General features: G+C 43.2%; 1 protein-coding gene across 1 annotated transcript in view; it reads right to left on the bottom strand.

Moving 5' to 3' along the window:
* Hydin (HYDIN axonemal central pair apparatus protein) overlaps window positions 1-5,529 on the bottom strand; it is a 306,967-nt gene extending 301,438 nt beyond the window's left edge. The window contains exons 1-2 of the mRNA XM_051168753.1: window positions 5,374-5,529; window positions 3,769-3,894 (exon numbers count right to left, since the gene is read on the bottom strand). Of these exons, the coding sequence (XP_051024710.1) occupies window positions 3,769-3,894; window positions 5,374-5,508 (261 nt within the window). The 5' untranslated portion in view covers window positions 5,509-5,529. The remainder of the gene's footprint in view (window positions 1-3,768; window positions 3,895-5,373) is intronic.
* Between the last annotated feature and the right edge of the window lie 15,561 nt (window positions 5,530-21,090).

Genomic DNA, 21,090 nt, shown 5'->3' with positions numbered 1-21,090 from the left:
AGAAGATCAAAGGTGCTGTTCTCCTAGAAAGGGACATCTAAGGCACATGACCTGTGGGTCATGACCTCATATGGGGTCACGTAACTGAACATAAGGAGTCATGAAAAATGTGTGAACAGAACAACTGTTCTGAGTACATGACCCCAAATTAATTCAAAATCGAATGCACGATGAACCTAAGGTGTCTCTGGTGACAGGGGCCTGCACTGCACCTCCTGACTTTACCGCAGCCTTGGCTATAAAGGCACTGGCACCATGCATACTAATGAGGCAGAAAAGCAGCTTCACAATGGCTGCAGCTGAGCCCTGCCACAGCAGTGGGGGCAGCCCAAACACCTGGGTTCAAATTCAAGACTGTTCGGTGCTACGAAGTACAGGCTTTTTGTTCCTATAGAAACGATTGCTTACAGAAGAGAGGAACCTTTCATGTTTTCCGGCTATCGCTCCTCAGCATGGAATTGTCAAATTAGTGCATTTCTGGACCAGAATGAGTGATTTTAAAATCTGTTGTTTCCATTACTGATTTGAATTTCATTTTTTAAAAAATTAGATAAAATTTGGCTTGGAATTCAAGTAGAATTTCCAACAGTTTCTGAATGGCCCCAAACAGGTTTCTGCCATCATGTGCTTCATATTTATAAAAAAGCAGCATTCTCAGTGCTGAGGATTATGACACCAAAATATCAATCAACTCTGAAAAATATTGATGATCCTTTCCATCCGCAGTGGAATTAACCAAGATTAATTCTTAATGAAAAGTAAACAAGCACATCCATCTCATTAGTATGTAAATTTGCTCCCATATTTAATAAATGATTAACATTGGGGGCCAGCAAGATGGCTTAACGGATAAAGACACTTGTTGCCAAGCCTAAGGACCTGAGTTTGATTCCCAAGACCCACATGGAGAGAACCGACTGCCACCAGTTGTCCTCTGACCTCCACACACATGCTATGGTAGCATGCATGCACATGTACACACACAATAAATAAATAAGATGCAACAAAAATCAAAGTAAATGATAAAATGACAAATCATTCTTTAAAAGTTATTCTTTATAATTTTTTATCAGACATTTGTCTTGTACCCCCATCTTTCAAAAAAGCTTTTGATTTAAAATTTTTTTTAGTATGTGCAAAGGGTGTGTGTGTGTGTGTGTGTGTGTGTGTGTGTGTGTGTGTGTGTGTGTTCAGTGCATGCTTGTGCTTACTATGGCACATTTTGGGTGTCACTTCTTGTCTTCAACTTTATTTCTGAGAGAGAGGGTCTCTTGTTTGCTGATGCACACCCCAGACTAGCTGGCCCACAAGCTTCTGGGGATCACCCTATCTCTGCTCCCTCCTATCTGATAGCAGGAGTGCTGGGAATACAGGTGTGTGCTGCCCTGCCTGTCTTTACATGGGTTCTGTGGATTAGAACTCAGGTCCTATGTTTATGCAACAAGCATGTTACCCACAAAGCCATTTTCCCAGGCCTGTTTCATATACCTATCTTCTATGCCTATATAGCTATGGTCACTTAACATTTTCTCAGACACAAAGGGGTCATATGTCCAAAAAAAAAAAAAAAAAAGAAAAGAAAAGAAAGAAAAGTGTGAGAGGCCCTGACCTAGGAATGAATTTAGGAGAGAAAGGAGCATTTCAGGGAAAGAAGAAAGATTCCACAAATGAAGTCAGAAAAGCAGTCAGTGCCGTCGCTCAAATGTTTTGGATTTTACAAGATTCACAAAAGAGACATGGCTTCGAGTGACCGGAGATGACCAGAGTCTGCAGGACTGGACTTAAGAGAGACAAGACACATAATGTGAAGGAAGGGACACAGAGGACAGCCTGCTCAGTGTCGTTTCAATCAAAACAGATGAACACAAAGTTGAAAGTGGGTTGGAGAGGAAATGCCAGAAGCAGAAGAGCGGCAAGGAAGGCCCAACACATCCATAATTGATGTCCCTAAAGCGGAGAAGGCTCAGAGGAACATGAGAAATGGCTGAACTAAACTTCCGACAAATCAAACAGGGAGCACAGTGGTGTGGGGAAAGCTCAGTCATGTCTAAGTAAAGGTCTGAGCATGAACAAAGAACACACAACATGATGTGCAGAGCGGAGCGCTACTGAGTCTGTGGCATGAGGGACGAGCTGGCTTTTTGATGTCTGTGGGCATCGTTTAATGCCAGAAGGTCATGAAGGAAAATATGCTTGGAGTTGTTAAGGGGGGAACCCACAGCTTTAGACCTGGATGGGAAAGAAAACTGCAGCTGAGTATAAAGGGCGATATGCAATCATCATCAAATGCATGGAGCCAAGATCTGGAAGTTCATCCAGAAGGACTAACAGAGGCCGATGGTCCCCAGCACAGAGAAATAATTCAAATCCAGAACAGAAAGGGAAAACAACCAAGTGAGCTGAGGGCAGGGAGGAGGGACGTAAGGGATTCTGGCTTTCTCGTCCTTCACGGCAGTGTTCATTGCAACACACTGAAATGTGGTGCATTAACCGTATCAACAATCCCAGTTTGCTCTGCCAGCCCCTCAGAAAAGAGAAGGCAAACCATGATTGAGTGTGAGTTGGCTCTGGGAAACCCTGTTCCTGCTCAGATGTGAAGGTTGTTTGCTGAGGAGAAATGCCATCAGCAAATAAAGACAGTGATGCTAAGAACAGAGTGGTCCTGCAGGTCCTGGACAGTAACAGCAAAGGCTTCAGAGACCCATTTCCATGTGGAGCAGAGCTGGAATAGCTGGATACCCCTTCTGAGAAGGTCCACCTGCAGCTGCGTCATCCACCGAGAGTCATGTCATAATTTATGCAGAAAATGAGGCATATAGCTTAAGAAGTTAACTAAAAAGTAGGACATAAGACCTTAAAAACCATTTACTTAGCTTTAATTGTATGTGTATGAGTGTTTTGCCTGCATGTATGTATTGCACCATGTGTGTGCAGTGTCTACAGAGGCCAGAAGAGGGCGCTGGATCCTTGGAACTATAGATGGTTATGAGCCACCATACGGGTGCCAGGAACTGAACCTGTTTCTGTAAAAGAAACAGGTACTGTTAACTGCTGGGCCACCTCTCCAGCCCCAAGTCGTTTTTATAATTGTTTGTTCCTAATGCCAAGAGCATTTGAGACATCGCTATCTTTAGGCTGAAAGTTTCTTGGAAATGGGCCAAAATTAGTCAGCAAATGTTTATTTGCTTCCTTTCCTTCTTTACTAGTGGTCAGTTCTGTAAGAAAGGATGGCGTGTGGCTCATAGGAGATAATTTAATTGGGCTTGGCTGATACAATTTTTGAAATTTCTCTTACCCTGTAAACGACTATATCAAACCCTGATCAGAAGTAACTAAATAGGGAGTAGAGATAATCAAAGGTGATTTTAAATAAGGTTTGCTCTTATTAAGTATAATGACTTTACCACACGACGTCACAGAGACAAACAGAGAGGAAGGGAGGACAAAGCAACCCAGGAAGGGATCAGCTGCCCCAGAAACACTACTTTCTATTTACCATCTGCTGTTCTGAACACTTATACGGTCTGTATTCTTTTTTTAGAAGACTGTATTTTGATTTTTAATTGTGTGCATTATGTATGGAGGTTTGGGCACATGAGCGCAATGCGCAGTGCTGGCATAGGCCAGGACAGGGCACTAGAGGCCGTGGAGCTAAAGTCACAGGCAGTTGGAAGCTGCCTGACGTAGGTGCTGGGGACTGAACCTGGGTCCTCTGCAAGAGCCACAATCCCTCTTAACTGCAGAGACGTCTCTCCAGCCTTTGATTACCTTCTGATGTGTCGTTTCTCCCATATCTAAAAGTTCGATGATCTGTGGCCGGCATATAATTCGTGTGCTTGCCAATTTCTGTTCCGTGGTGAGGGACATCTCCTTCAGGAACTCTGAGGGTGACAGCTAGAATTCAAACAAGAGCCCAGTTCAAACATGGTCAAGCTGAGGGAGTGTTCTCCTAAGCACCAGTAATGAATAATTTGTATGTGCGGCTTTTAGGATAATTGTAGAATGCCACTAAGTTCCTTTATAAAATATTGAATAGAACTAAATTATACAAGAGAAATCCCATGCACTTCTGAGGTCTTTGTACAGAAACTGAAAGTGACATATACTAGTCCATTCCTTACAGCTTTGAAGGAAGCACACAGTGGAACCATAGAGAAAATTAATCACAGAACTGCATAGGAATCTTCTAAAGAGCAGCACACCTCAAAACTCAAAAGCCAAAAACCATAAAACACACACACAGAAGAAGAAGGAGGAGGAGGAGGAGGAGGAGGAGGAGGAAGAGCCACTATCAGGCATTAGAGCTAAGGAGCTGGAGCGATAGCTCTGTTCTGAACAGACAGATAGGGCAAGTGGAGCGTTGAGAAGCTGAGCACTGGGGTGTTGGACTAGACCGCATCATGCTAAAGGGAGAGGTGTGAAATGCACCATTACTGGAACACAGATGAAAATAACACTGTTAAGACGTATCAGCAATCAGCAGTAGTTTGGTTTAAATTAAAACAACAAAAATTTTAAAAACAAAAAAAGCTGGAGTCTTGTATAGATACGTATGTGCCAGAAGCCACCTCAAGAGGCAATGATTGAATTTGTTTTTCTAATTAGAATGCAACTCAAGATTGGGTTTAAAGTCTAGGGAGTATCATTGTCAACATCACACTTTTACACTCTTGTTTTCTACAGCCTGTGGCATTTAATCCAGTTCCTAGCACATCATTGTTTTCACATGTTAGAAATACACTTATTTTTATTTCAAAAAACCCCACTTATTTCTATAGAAATAAGTCTTGCCAGTGTGTGGGAAGATATTGGGGAACCTGTAGAAATCTGCTGTTTGACTGACTGAATGGTAATTCATGTGGTGAATTCACGTGGCTCTGCCCACCATTCAGAAAAGTTTGGTAAGTTTATCCACAAAGTTCCGTGGTGTGTTCTCCAGGCCCTCATAAATGAATTCCTGCTTCTCCGGGCACTTGTCTCCCTCCCCTCCACAAGTGGGTACTAGCGTCAGAAGTGGAGCCATTCCCGGTGCATGGAACTACCTGGTGTTGCGTTTCCTAAGCTCCGCAACTGCAAGACAAAACAAACTTCTCTTATTTGTGAGTTGTCCGGTTTCTAACATTCTGCTACGGAAACAGAAAGTGGACCAAGACAGAAGCTTTCATTCCAACTGACTACCCGGCCCAACCCCTCGCCTTGAAGAACACGTGCAATTTAAGAACTTCTCCAGCTGGGAAAGGCGTTTATGCTCTCCAACATGCTGAAGGCTAGCATGGGATTAGTTGGCGACTCTCTCACATTCTGAAAGAACAAAACAGCACTGTCCCAAGGACCGCACTAAGTACTTTACATGGAGATTCTTTGGTACGTTACCATCTGGATCCTTTTTTCCTCTGTGACCACCTTTGGACTCATGGGTGGCAGGACTTTGCTCTGCGATCCTGTGATCACTTTCACCAGCCCCCTCTGCACGGCCTCCATGGACTCCTCGAGGCTTTTACTTGTCATTTTCACATATTTTCTTTGTTCACCTAAGGAAAAGGGGGGATGGGTGGGTTTAGAGCAGGTGACAGTTACTTCCTGCATACGGGTCATACAAAATTTTAATGTTATCATGTTTTGCCTAGATGTCTGTCTGTGTACCATATACATGCAGTGTCCACAGAGACCAAAAGAAGGCGATGGGTCCCCTGGAACTGAAGTTACAGGTGGTTATAAACTACCATGTAGGTGCTGGATTTGAACCCGAGTCCTCTAGATGAGCAGCTGGTGCCCTTAACCACTGAGCCTCTCTTCCAGGTCATACATTACTTATTGCTTTTTCATTCATAGGAAGGCTTAGAAAACGACATTTGAAACTATGTCAAATGCTTGGGACAAAAGCACATTTAAAAAGGAGTTGTTTTCCATGTAACCAGATGTATTCTAATCCACTTTAGGCCAACTATGGGCTTTTTCACTCAGGAAGACATGGGTACACAAGCTGCTACCCTCAGTCAGTCATGTTTAACTTCCAAACAAGATAAACCGACACTTGATGAGCTGGGCTGGGTGGTTGGGGGCTCCCTTTTTCTGAGGAATAGGGGGGAGGTGCTACAACCAGGGTGTAAAGTAAATGAATCAAGTAATTAATTTTAAATAATCCAAATCCCTCCCAAAAGAGATAAACAGATGCTGTTCACTATGGACCCTGTGTCACACGCTGCCTGTACATGGGGCTGCTGTCTCCATAGCTGGAGAGAGAGGAAAGAAAAAGGAAAAGAAAAAGAAAAGCAGCAGGAGACAAGAGGGAGAGAAAAAGAAGGTTCTGGGAAAGATTTCAATTTTATGGGCATAAATAAGTCACATACTATCTCCAAATGTACGCACTGTAACATCTGCCCCTTTGTCTTCATAGCTTTGGGGAGGTCAGCTCAGCTCTTGTGACCACTATATCTGTCCCAGGGGGTGCTTGTCTAAAGATTCTCTGCCATACCGGATTTGGGGGCTCCCATCTTGTGCAAGTTGGTTATATGGTCATGCAGTTCTTTGGTCTTTTTTTTTTTTTTTTTTTTTTTTTTTTTTTTTAGTTCTAGTATACTTTCACACAGCAAAACAAAACAAAAACAATGGCTCTGCTCTCAACAAATTATGGTCAAAATATATAAAGAGCTCAAAATGACATCAGTCCTGGAACTGCAGGGATGACAGGCAGCGGCCAGTTATGATGACAGGTGATAGATGCGAAGAAATTGCTCAACTCATTAGCATATTTCGGTCCCTAAGCCACTCTGAAAGGAGATCACAGACGGGTCAGACATCCTCACGGTAGTCCAGGAGAGCAGCTGTGCTGCTGGATCCATATTTTCACCAATGAGAAAACGGTAGTTACTGAGATTCTGCAGCTCCTGTCAGAAAAGGTTTTATTCCTTCTGGTCCCCGTCCTCCAAGTTTGCCTTTGAGTGATTTCATGCAATCATTATATATTTCTTACATGTGATGGTTCAAGACAGAATCAACACTACTCAGTTCTCTTCTTCTGGTAGGTTTGCTCTCAGGCCTTTGGTGGAAGCATGTCCACTGTGTCTCCTTCAGTCCCCCAAACCATCTCTATCCCCAGGCGCACGCAGCCAGAGGCCCTGGATCTTCTAATGTCAGACAGCAGCTCTTCGTAGCAGGCGAGGCCCTGGGAGAGCATCAGTATGGCAGGTGGAGGGAGATGGTGGTGGTTCTGAGAGGGAGCCCAGAGCTCAGAGGAAATGCTAGACAACTAGAGGGAGTGCTGAGCAGTCGAGGAAGCCCCTCACAGTTCTTTTTAAAATAAGCAAGCCAAAGATTTTACATTCAACAAGCTCTTAGATTATTGAGGCTACCGAAAAACATTTGATTATGGAAAAAAAACCCAGGGAAGACTGCATACAGGATCTCTTCTGTATTAGTCAGGGTTCTCTAAAGGAACAGTACCAATAGAATGAACACACACACACAAACACACACATGCACAAACACACACACAAACACACACACACAAACACACACGCACAAACACACACACACAAACACACACACAAACACACAAACACAAACACACACAAACATACACATTAACAGGGATTTATTAGACTGGCTTATAGGATGCAGTTTGGGTAGTCAGGCAAAGGCTGTCTCTGGACAGACAGGCCAAGAATCTGATAGCTGTTCAGTCCACAAGACTCAGTGTCTCAGCGGTCCTGATCTGGTACTGGAGTCGCAGAGAGCTGATGATGTTCAGTCTATGTTCAAATACCCCCCCCAAAAAAATAGGTTCTAATACCTGAGGAGCAATGCTGCAACAGGCTTGCCGAAGAGAGTTAGGGCAGACAGTCAAAAGGCCATGGCTCCTTCTTGTGTGTTCTTTGACTTAGACTGCTGTATGACCCAGATTTGGGGTGGGTTTTCCTGATTAGAAAGTCCCTCACAGGCATGGCCCATCAGTGTGGGGTTTAACTGATACTAGATGTAATCAAGTTGACAACCAAGATCGGCCATCACAACTTCCTGAGGAACCGACCAGAACAGGGGTTCTCAACCAAAGAACCCTCTTTGGAGGTTAAATGACCTTTTCCCAGGGGCCGCCTAAGATCATCAGAAAACATAGATATATGCCTTATGATTCGTAACAGTAGCAAAATTTCAGTTTTGAGGTAGCAACAAAAATAATCTTATGATCTGATCGGGGTTCCCCACAACACGAGGAACGATACTAAAGGGCCACGGCATTGGAAGGGTGAGAACCATTGTTGTAGAAGGTCAGCTTCATCCAGACAAAGAACTGAAGGATTTCTGCCTGAAGACTGGCAATGGGCGTGTCCTGTGTGCCACTATGCAGCTAAAATTGAAATGAAGTTGAGGACACGAGACCAAGTGTGCAAACATCTTGAGAAAGTAAAAAGAATGGAATTTAAGAATGGGAGGGGAAAACAGAAAGCCAGAAACAGAATGAGATCATCAAGTGCTATGCACACCGTAGGCAGGCATCAAACTGACCATCAGGAGAGGGGAAGATAGAAAAGATTATTACAGAATGCTTATAAGACTGGTCAGTAATGTCTGTTTCCTGTATCGCTTCTCTCTTTGAGCTATACTTAGGCACTTCTGAAAACACAAAGTAGTCAAGGTGCTGGGGTGCTGTTCTGAGGTTAGGATATAAAATACATTAGGTGTACCTTGGTACCCTCTAATGCATTCTCTACCCTCTCTCTCTCTCTCTCTCTCTCTCTCTCTCTCTCTCTCTCTCTCTCTCCTCTCTCTCCCTCTTTTTCTCTCTCATCACCAGCTACCATATTGTTGAGTAGTCCAGAAACCTACTGTATGTAGAAAACCATACAGTGAAGAGCCTGAGCCTACAGCAACAGTGTTAATGTGCTTTAAATGGGGCTTCTGAGGCCCACTGGTAGTTGTTGAATGAGTTGGAGGTGATTCTAGACAGAGTTCAGCCCAGGTAATTGCATGCCTGGAGCTGCATGAGAGGGGTCCACATAGCGGGCACCCAGGTGTGCCCCACTCCAAGTCTTAAGACAGGAACTGTGAGGAAAAGAAATAACTGCTGTTTTAAACTACTACTAGGACACTTTGTTATGCAGCAGTCATTAAATAATAGAGGCATTATGAAGGATTTAATATAAAGGAAACTACTGGAGCGTGAAGGCTTGAGGTCTGCTCAGCTCTCCTGGGAAGCTCCGCCGTGTAGGTAATAAAGCCTTCATATCTTCCTATGTGTCCATGAGTGTCTTTCACTAACCTGAACATCCTTCAGATTTTATTCAGTGTGGGCATTCTGCTTTGAGGAGGTAACATTACCAGAAGCAATAAAAAAGCAGGGATACTATAGTGAGGTCTAACACTGCACACAGCCATTGCTTATAGGAAGTAGGGCTTATATTTCTCACTAAAGAGTGAAATATTTTAAAGGGTTAAATAAAGCAAGAAAGAAACTCATACAGTGCTAAAAGTCATGCTTTATACTTCAAAACAAAGACATAATGAAGATAGACATACGTAGAGTAATGCAAAGACATCAGAAATTGTAAGAGATATACAGAGACATATAAGCACAAATTCTAGATTTTTAATAAACCACTTTCAGGGAAAGTATGTCAGCTGGACAAAATAGAAGTAATATCTATCAGATTTGAGGAATGTGATTTGTTAGTTTCAGGGCTGACTACCAAATGATACATCTTACTGATATAAAATATACTCCTTCAAGAGCAAAGGAAACAGTTGCAAAAAAAATCATATATTAGGGAATAAAAATGGCAGCAGGAGCCACAATCGACAGCTGTTATAAATAATAAATATTCTGTTTATAATGCAATAAAGCTAGAAATTAAAATCAAATCCCAGAAAAATTTAAAAACTTCTATTATGAGTTGGATGTGATGGTTCCCAGCTGTAGCCCCAGTTCCCAGGAAGCTGTGGCAAGGAGAGCCATAGGTGTGGAGGCAGGCTGGATTACACCGTGAACTCTGGGCCGAGCCAGGCTACGGAGGGAGGCCATGTCACAACAAAACAAACAAACAAAAACAAAAACCAAACCCTCTTAATAATGAACAACAAGAATTAAAAATCTATGGAAGAAACCAACTTATCATTTCTGTTCATCCCATTATAGCAACAATGTTAAAATGGTGTTATTAAATATACCACAAAATTGTTATACTTCCAAAAATCTATCTAGATGTATTATATATTTATATCACTCACACGACGAGCAATGTGTATGTATGTATATCTTGGGTTTTATGTTTATGCGCGTGCATGTGCCCAGCATCCCTATTGTAGGAATCTTTCCAAATGATCTACTGACTGAAATATGAGATGGTACGCAAAACGATGAGCCTGGTGACCTACAGAGAGATTGGCAGGTCACAGTAGAGACAGGAGAGAAGACTGCACAGAATGCACCCCTATTGTGGGCTTCTGAGCCATGCAAATGTTTTACATATCAGAGAGAAACAAGAGAGGGGAAAGTCAATTCTTAAAGACTGAAAACAAACCAAAATAAATGAAGCTTCCTGAATATCAAGCTGGTGTTACAAGCTCAAGAGAAAATGACTCCAGCTGACCTTAGAGCTGTATCTGGATTGTTCTGTTCTCCTTGGAATTTGCTGGAAACACGTAGAAGGCAGCATAGAAATCTATCCACCCAATGGTTGTTCATTGCCATAAAAGTAGTGATAATTTAAAAATAAGTATGTCAGTATTGTTAGGAGCCAAGTGTCTCATCGTGAAAACAATACTGTAAAATGTTCTTATATCAGAGGCTCTATCTCTCTTTGTGTAAAAATATTTGGGTGCTGAGGACCAAGTTCAGAGCATATGTATGCTAAGAATGTTTTACAGCACTGAGCTAAGGCCAGTCCTGGAGAGCCCACTGCTCAATTTCAGATTGAAAGCTCACGGTAGCTCTCCGTTTGTAACACCATGGCCACTGGAGCAACGGAACATCAGCAGAAATGACAGTGCACAGACAGATTGTGAAAAGCCAGCGACCTCTAAAAGGACGCATGCCTTCTACAAGAAATGGTTCATTTGGGGTTGGGGCACATGCAGCTTCATGCACTCTACAACACAATATATATATGTCAACTAGCCCAGACCTAGTTCTAGCTAAGCTTCTAGGCCCTGCAGCCAGGCAGCTAGAGAGAGAGAGGAGATGAGTGGGCAGGGCCAAATCAGAATGTGAGAGAAGTTACAGGAAATAAGAAAAGTTTAGTTGAGCAGTAAACTAAGGAGCAAGAGAGAGACTGAACATGAAGTAGAGTCTTTGACCAACCAAGTGCAAGGACGGACCTTGTTTGGCTTATGAGCCCCCAAATAAATGATGAAAGGTAAAAACCGTCATTGTTCAATGAATTAAGTATTTTTATTTTTTAACTAATTAAGAGCACATCAGACCCATCCACACCTAAAGCTTAGTGCCTCTGTTAGTGTTAGTACTTGAGATTTAAAATATGCTTGAAAAATTGTTAGGTAGGATCACAGCAGTGAGCCTGATTGTTAAGGAAGTTAAAATCTATTAACAATCTCTAGGAAAAATTTGTAGGCAAACAACAACCATGTCTGAAACTGACCTTAAAACACTCCAGAAAAAAAAAGTGTCTGTATGTGCTTATGTGTGTGTGTGTGTGTGTGTGTGTGTGTGTGTGTGTGTGCATGCTTGCATGTATGAAGAGAGATGAAACAAAAGTGGGGAATGTTGTAAACTACTGAAGTTGGCTCATAATATACTTTCTTATATGTACATGTTTTAAATTTTTATAATTAAAACTATCAATAACAATGATATTTTAGTCGCTGTGAAGAGACACCATGACCAGGACAGCTCTTATAAAAGATGGCATTTGATCAGTGGCTTGCTTACAGTTTCATAGCTGTAGTCCACTGCAGGGTGACATGGCCACATGCAGGCAGATGCTGGAGCAGTAGCTGAGAGCTACGTCATGGTCCACAGGCAGAGAAAGATGCTCTGGGGTTGGCATGGGTTTTTGAAACCTCAAAGCCATTTGAAAAAAATTTCAAAACTCTGAAGAAAGAGATTGAAGATGACCTGCGAAGATGGAATGATCTTCCTTGCTCATGGATCAGGAGAATTAACATAGTAAAAATGACCATCCTGCCAAAAGCAATCTATCCCTAAAAGATTCAATGCAATCCCTATCAAAATACCTACACAATTTTTTAAAGACATTGAAAGTTCAATTCTGAACTTCATATGGAAAAACAAAAAACCCAGAATAGCTAAAACAATCTTGTACAATAAAAGGTGCTCCGGAGGAATCTCCATACCTGATCTCAAACTGTACTATAAAGCAATAGTAATTAAAACAGCATGATACTGGCACAGCAACAGGTTGGTTGATCAGTGGAATCGAATCGAAGACCCAGATATGAATCCACACACACATGGTCACTTGATTTTTGACAAAGAAGCCAAATCCATTCAATGGAAAAAGGATAGCATCTTCAACAAATGGTGCTGGTCTAACTGGAGGTCTATGTGTAAAAAAATGCAACTGGTCCCATATTTATCACCTTGCACAAAACTCAAATCCAAGTGGATTAAAGACCTCAACATAAAACCAGAGACACTAAGTCACTTAGAAGAAAAAGTGGGGAAAAGCCTGGGACATATCGGCACAGGAGACAACTTCCTGAACAGAACACCAACGGCCCAGGCTTTAATGTCAACCATTAATAAATGGGACCTCATGAGGCTGAGAAGCTTCTGTAAGGCAGGAGACACTGTCAAGAGAACAAAGTGACAGCCTACAGACTGGGAAAAGATCTTCACCAACCCTATATCTGACAAAGGTCTAATATCCAAAATATATAAAGAACTCAAGAAATTAAACACCACCAAACCAAATAACCCAATTGAGAAATGGGGCTTGGAACTAAACAGAGAATTCTCAACAGAGGAATATCAAATGGCTGAGAAACACTTAAAGGAATGCTCAACCTCCTTAGTCATCAGGGAAATGCAAATCAAAACAACTCTGAGATTCCATCTTACACCCATCAGAATGGCTAAGATCAAAAATTCAAGTGAGACCACATGCTGGCGAGGATGTGGGAAGAGAGGAACACTCACTCCTTCATTGCTGGTGGGAATGCAAATTAGTACAGCCACTTTGGAAATCTATCTGGTGCTATCTCAGAAAAATGGGAATAGGGCTTCCTCAAGACCCCGCTATTCCACTCCTTGGAATATACCCAGAAGATGCTCCAGCACACAACAAGAAAATTTGCTCAACCATGTTCATAGCAGTCTTATTCATAATAGCCAAACCATGGAAACAGCCTAAGTGTCCCTCAGTAGAAGAATGGATAAAGAAACTGTGGTACATATACACTATGAAATACTACTCAGCTATTAAAAACAAGGAATTCCCGAAATTTGGGGATAAATGGATTGAGCTAGAAATGATCATAATGAGTGAGTTAACCCAGAAGCAGAAAGACTCAAATGGTATATACTCACTCATATCTGCATACTAGCCCAAGGGGCATGTCCCACGAAAGCCTTCACTTACCAGGAAACTGGGACAGAGGGGAGGACATTCTATTGGGACTCTAAATGAGAGAAGCACGGGAGAATAGCAAAGTAGAAGGATCCAGAGGGTCCTAGAAACCTATGAGTAAAACATTATGATAGGCAGATTTGGGCCCAGGGGTCCCGCTCAAACTAAGGCACCAGCTAAGGACAATATAGGCAGTAAACTTTAAACCCCTACCCAGATCTAGGCAATGGTCAGAACATTCTCCACAGTTGAGTGGAGAGTGTGATATGACTTTCTCACGTACTCTGGTGCCTCACATTTGACCATGTCCCCTGGAGGGGGAGACCTGGTGGCACTCAGAGGAAGGACAGCAGGTTGCCAAGAAGAGACTTGATACCCTATGAGAATATACAGGGGGAGGTAATACCCCTCAGGAACAGTCATAGGGGAGGGGAATAACGGGAAAATGGGAGGAAGGGAAGAATGGGAGGATACAAGGGATGGGATAAACATTGAGATGTAACAAGAATAAATTAATAAAAAAAATTAAAAAAAAAAAAAAGAAAGAAACCTCAAAGCCCACCTCCAGTGACACACCTCCTTCAGCAAGGCCACACCTCCTAATCCTTTTAATCCTTTCAAAAGGCGTCTAATGCTCCCTGGTGACTAAGCATTCAAATCTGCAAACCTGTGTGGGCCGTTCTTACTGAAACCACCACACAGAGGGAGATGGCCCAGTCACTGAAGTATGCCCCACATGTGCGAGGCCTGAGTTCAATCTTCAGAAACCACACGTTAAACAAACAAAAGGCAAAAAGCAACAAACAAACAAAAAACCAGGTACCATGGCACACACTTTAATACCAGAGTGCTGGGCAGGTGAAGGCAGGTGGTCGTGGTGTCATTTGGGCTCCAAGGTTCTTTCTTCCTCCCCAGGTTAGCCTCTCTCCCAATCTGCCCCCTCCATGCTACTCTTGCTGCCAAGGGCCTGTGGCTTTCTGGGATGCTGGCATAAGCTTCCATGCCATCCCAACTCTTGTGTTCTGACACCACATGCATGGCACGGACAAGTTCTGCCGCCAGATCAAGGTGCAGACAGGGCCTCTTCTAGCACAGAAGCGGCTTCTGTCTGCCGTGCTGTGCTGGCTGAACCTGGGGAAATGGCTCCATGGGTGGTTGCTTTTGAGCAGGGAACCAACCTTTCTGAAGTGTTTCCAGTTCAGACTAACCTTCAGATGAATTCTCATTTATACAAGTTGGGAGCGTCCCATTGCTGTGGCCTTGATTTCAAGGCACTTTTCCTCTTGTCCCAGACATTCAAATTTCTCTTTAACGCCACTGATCTTTTTTTTAAAAAGTATGGCTGCTTCTTCTAACCCTACCTTATCTACGACTTTAAACTCACACACATACCCTTTTTCACCAAAGAGCACACTTTTCATATCTTTCTGCTGGGTCACTGTAGGTCTGACTATGAGCAATAAGCAGTAACCACGCCAGTCTGGATGCTTCACTGTCTGCAAATCTCCTCCACTAAACAACTTAATCTCTTACATTTGCGTTCAGCCTCATGCAAGCTCTCATGATGTGGGCAGAACAAAGCCAAATAGAACCTGCCAGCATGCTACGTGAATGCTCTTTAGCACAGTTTCTAATAAATCTTTGTTCTCCGCTGAAACTTCATGAGCCGGGCCAGGGCTGTCGCCATTGCCCTCGGAATCCTAGTCCTCCCAACTCTCCCACAGCGGCCTATTGGCCTCCACTTAAAGCATCTTAGGGCCACAGCCTACAATTCCAAACACTTCCACATTCTTCTTACAAACCTGTTCCAAGGCCTGAGAATTGCATAGTCAGGTTTATGGCAGCCACAGCCCTTAGCAGTTTTTTTTTTTTTTTTTTTTATTAGTTGCTGACTGGTACCAAATATCTGACAAGCAAGAACTTGAAGTAAGATGACGCTGTTTCAGCTCCTGGCCAGCGGGTGGGGCAGGGTAAGCTCCATCATGATTGGGAAGGCGTGATGGTGGGAGCAGCCTGCAGTTGTGGCTACAGAGTCTGGGATATTAGCAGCCACAAAGCAAAGAGAGGATTCGGGTATTTATCTGGATTTCTCCTTGTTTCCATTAAAAAAGAAAAAAAAAATCAGCCCAGGATCACATCCCGTGGAATGCTACACCTCACATTTGAAGTAGCTCTTCCCTCTTCCGTGAATTCTCCCTTAAAGCATCTTCATAGAGACTCGCCTAGAATGTACCTGTTAGGTCACTGATTCTAAACCCAGTCAAGTGGACAGTGACAACTAACTTAGTAGATTTAAGGAGTGCAAATTACACTGTCTTGCATATGCCTCAATTATTGCATGCACTAGATGAAATTATTAAATGGACTGCATTGAATTTATCTGCTTATGAGCTTGTTCACAGCTCTGGATTGCAAGCTTCTTGACTATAGGGACCACATAACATTGGCATATAGAAGGGGTTCTGCGGATAACCGTCCAACTCTGGGGGTATTACACTGTACTCAAAGAATTTTCTCGAGGCCCAGACATCTCTGAGTAAACATTGCAGTGTTTGCTTTGTTTTTCTTAAGTGTCAACTTTCAACTTCTTAGCATTGCTACCTAACAGCCTTTAGGCTGAATAAGTGCTCCCTTTCCATGACTTAATGGCTTTTTTTTTTTTTCAAAGAATAATGAAAAGATGCAGAAATGTACTCCCAACTAACCCTTAGGAGCCAGGACTGGGATTTTCCACTGGAGCTCTGCCTTTGTATACTTGTACCATTTGATTGATTTTTTTGTGGTGCTTGGGAGTAGCAAAATAATTCATTTTCTATATGGAGTGACATTCTCCTCACTCTTAGGAACTCATGATACAGCCGAGTCTACAAGAGTTGACGTTCAGAGTGGATTGCTGCCTGGGAAAGCAGAATTTCATGATGTGTGTTATTACATTAGTGAATGTCTCCAGATGCTACAGGGGTGTGTGCTTGTCACATTAATAACTATCATGATCACATAATCACGCCTCCACCCATCATCTTTATGCCTGTTCTTTCATGCTAAATGCCTCAGAGCGCATTGCCTTCTGTCTTCCCTTCCATCATCTTCCATTCCCAAACCCTGTATCTTCTCAGAAAAGAGAAACAGGAAATGGTAAATTTGCTCCCAAATTAAATCTCAGAAATGTTAAAAATCCTTTCTAGGCAGTGTGAAATATATGAATTGTAAACAAACTTGAAACATCCTTAGTGACAAACATGGCATTTTGCAGTTATGATATATTTCACTATCCCACAACCTTTTAACACAGTTTAACAAATAGAAGCTTTGATTGGCAAAAAATGCTTCTCCTCAGTTAGGAGTGTTTTTTTTTTTTTTTTTCCAGAGAAAAAATAAAAAACCCAAACTTGTTACCAATGATAAATGAAATCCCATTTCTACTAGGCCCAAAAGATTCTGGAGTCATTACACCTGGAAGTTAATCTCCCTGGACCCCAGTACTGGCAACGAGAACAGGGTCTACTCTGAGAGTTACCAGCTGTCACATAACAAAGTGCCCCCAATTACAGGATAAAGCAACACTGCGTACATGATACCTAACTAGGATTATTGATGCCTCGAGTTCCAGTCATCTAAAGGGTTTGTAGGAAGTTTGGCTGGGTGGTTTTGACATGGGCTCTTTGGTGATGTTGTGAAGTCACAGATAGCTCTAAGGCTGCATAATCTTAGGCTTCCCTAGGGTTGGAAAAATCCAAGACAACTAATTCATAGAGCTAGAAAGTCAGGCCTGGCTATCTGTGCAAGCCCTCAACCCCCACCCCCGTTGGCCCTCTCATCGGGACTGCTTGAGTGTCCCCCAAAGCGCAGAGACTGGGTAGAACCAAAGTAAGCAACCTAGGAGATCATACAGAAGCATAAATGCAATGTCATTATCAATCCAAACATCATATAATCATTTACACTTTACCGGCCGTGCAGATGATGCCGTTTCAGTGTGGGAATGACCACATCAGTGCATAAATACCAGGATTCGGGGTAACTGAGCGCCATCCTGGAAACTACTTACCCACCTCAGGTGATTTCTAAAAAGAATAGATGTGGTAGTATTTGTAAAATACTCTTTTCTCAGAATGTGGAATATAATCGTTCTTGATGTTACCATTGTTATACAGTTCGGTTAAAACCAAAACAGCAAGAAGAAGAAAATCTAAAGGGAAGAAAACCCTGTTCAATTAATCTTGCTTGCTGGATGTAAATGTGAGAGTTGACACGTGCTCACATCTCTTCAACTCCTGTTCTCCAGTGGTGATGGTGGGTGGGGGAGCTACCCCATGGTGGGACGTGATGCTGAACACCATGTTAGCGGGGAAGTGTCAGATGGAAAACACTGAATCAATACAGCATGACCCTCGTTCTGAGTTGGGCACTCTTTGGGAACTCACTGAGTGAAAGATTAACTTTCGTGTTATCATCCGTTTCACCTCCTGCCACCCTACTGCCTCTAGGGCTGCTCTGCTTCTGGGGTTTCTGTTTGTTTGAGCTCCTTAAAATTGGATTATTCCGGATGTTACTAGACTCACGTTGGCCTCTGCTCCCTTCCCCTTGAAATACTTGTTGAAAACAATGTGTCTCTGCTGGATGTGTTACCTCTTGCATCCCAGGTGGATCAAAGAGAAAACTTACAGAAGGAATCCTCTTATTTGACCCATGCTGGAGAAAAGTGAGATTCAGTTATACAAAGAGAAGCAACTTTCCCGAGGTCAAATTACAGAGAGCTGCTATTTCACAGGAAATATCAACTGCTGAGAACATGTTCTAACCATAGAAGCTTCTAGACCCGACACAGTGGGAAAGTTGAACAGCAAAGTAAAAGTCACAGAGGAAGAAAGTGACAGCACGAAGAGAGACAGGAAGCTGCCAAGGGCACTTGTGACCTGCGAGCCCAATTTGCATCATTTAAACATTTTGTATTTTATTATCCTGGTGTTTTCATTTATGCATATAATTTCATGGCTAACGCCATGACTGTGAGAGCTATAGTACTAGGGCTGGGCCGATGGCTCCGCTCATGAAGTGCGTGTGACACAAGCATGAAGATCTGTGTTTGGATCCCGGCAGCGGTGTAAAAACCTGGCACAGTGATGAATACCTAGAGCCCCAGCACTGAGAAGAGAGCAGAGACAGCCAGATTCCAGCATTCATGAAAAGCTAGGTGTGGTGATGTGCACCTGCAGCCCTAGCCTAGGGTAAAAGAACAGACACAGGTGAATCCCCAGAGCTTGCTGGCCAACAGTTTAGCCAATCAAAAAGTTCCAGGTTCAGAGAGGAACCTTGCATCACAAGCCAGGATGGAAAGCAATGAAGAAAGACACCTGATGTTGACCCCTAGCCTCCACCCGTGCATGTGAGTGTTTGCACATATGCGCGCACACACACACACACACACACACACACACGCACACACACGCACACGCGCGCACACACACACACATGCGCGCACACACACACGCACACACACACACACATGCACACACACACGCACACGCGCGCACACACACACACACACACACACACACAATTGTTCCTGGCAATTAGAGAAATGCAAGTCAAAACAACTTTATGATTTCATCTTATCCTAGTCAGAAAAGATCAACAAAACAGCCAACAACAAATGCTAGAGAGGAAGTAGGAAAGGGGACTCCTCCTCTGTTGTTGCTGGGATTGCAAACTGGTCCAGCCACTTTGTTAACCAGTGTAGAGAGCTTTCAAAGGGTTAAAACTAAATCTACCATATGACCCAGCTAGACCTCTCCTCAGCATCTGCCCAAAAGACTGGGCATCCTAAGCCACATTTACTTTCTCAGCCATGTTTGTTCTTGCTCTGCTCTCAATAGGTAGGACAAGAAAACAATGTCATGTTCTTTAGATGATAAATGGATAATGGAAACAGCGATACATGCTATGAAATACTATTTAGCTGCTGCGAAGAAAATGAAATCGTGATATTTTCAGAAAAATAAATGGACTTAGAAATGATCATACTGAATGAGGTAGCCCAGACCCAGAAAGACAAACTGCATCTCTTTCATCTGTGGTCCCAGTGCGCTCTCTCTCTCTCTCTCCCTCTCTCTCTCTCTCTCTCTCTCTCTCTCTCTCTCTCTATATATATATATATATATATATATATATATATATATATATATATATATATAGACACATACACACACATATAGTTCAAATACATTTTTTCCATCTGAGCTGACAATACTCCTCTCAAGAACCACTAACTATCTAACAAAACTCCGGCACAAGATACGAGAATCCTTCTTTTGAGTTGCTGTTTAGGGTTCTCCAAGAGACTCCCCCAAAACATAGCCAATTGCTGTTGCCCTTGATTGCTTCTCAGAAATGGAAGTTAAGTGGCTATTGTTGGAGGCACACTATTAAACTCAGAAACAAGACCCAAGGATCCAAGATGGTTCTGACTAGAAATCCTTCTCCCTGAGGACTAGTTTTCAGAGTGCCTTAGGATGCCGTCCAAGCTTCTAAAGGAGGAAAGCAAGTCCTACCCAGCTATGATGGCTTTGAAGAAACAATGACCAACATGGCGTGATACCCCTAAGGGTGCAATAGTGGCGTGATACCCCTAAGGGTGCAATAGTGGCGTGATACCCCTAAGGGTGCAATAGTGGTGTGATACCCCTAAGGATGCAATAATGGCGTGATACCCCTAAGGGCGCAATAGTGGCGTGATACCCCTAAGGGTGCAATAGTGGCGTGATATCCCTAAGGGTGCAATAGTGGCGTGATACCCCTAAGGGTGCAATAGTGGCGTGATACCCCTAAGGGTGCAATAGTGGCGTGATATCCCTAAGAGTGCAATAGTGGCGTGATACCCCTAAGGGTGCAATAGTGGCGTGATACCCCTAAGGGCGCAATAGTGGCGTGATACCCCTAAGGATGCAATAGTGGCGTGATATCCCTAAGAGTGCAATAGTGGCGTGATACCCCTAAGGGCGCAATAGTGGTGTGATACCCCTAAGGATGCAATAATGGCGTGATACCCCTAAGGATGCAATAGTGGCGTGATACCCCTAAGGGCGCAATAGTGGCGTGACACCCCTAAGGGCGCAATAGTGGCGTGATACCCCTAAGGGTGCAATAGTGGCGTGATATCCCTAAGAGTGCAATAGTGGCGTGATACCCCTAAGGGTGCAATAGTGGCGTGATACCCCTAAGGGTGCAATAGTGGCGTGATACCCCTAAGGGTGCAATAGTGGCGTGATATCCCTAAGGGTGCAATAGTGGCGTGATACCCCTAAGGGTGCAATAGTGGCGTGATACCCCTAAGGGTGCAATAGTGGCGTGATACCCCTAAGGGTGTGCAATAGTGGCGTGGATACCCCTAAGGGTGCAATAGTGGCGTGATATCCCTAAGAGTGCAATAGTGGCGTGATACCCCTAAGGGGGCAATAGTGGCGCACATACCGTGGAGGTAACCAACAGCTCTCTATCGGGGCTGAAGGTCTGATCAACAAGAGGAAAGCATGCCCAGTGGTGGAAA

Source organism: Acomys russatus, chromosome 26 (genome assembly GCF_903995435.1).
Source record: "Acomys russatus chromosome 26, mAcoRus1.1, whole genome shotgun sequence".
Lineage (NCBI taxonomy): Eukaryota > Metazoa > Chordata > Mammalia > Rodentia > Muridae > Acomys > Acomys russatus.
The sequence above is the reverse complement of the archived record's forward strand: the minus strand, read 5'-3'. Positions and strand labels throughout refer to the sequence as shown.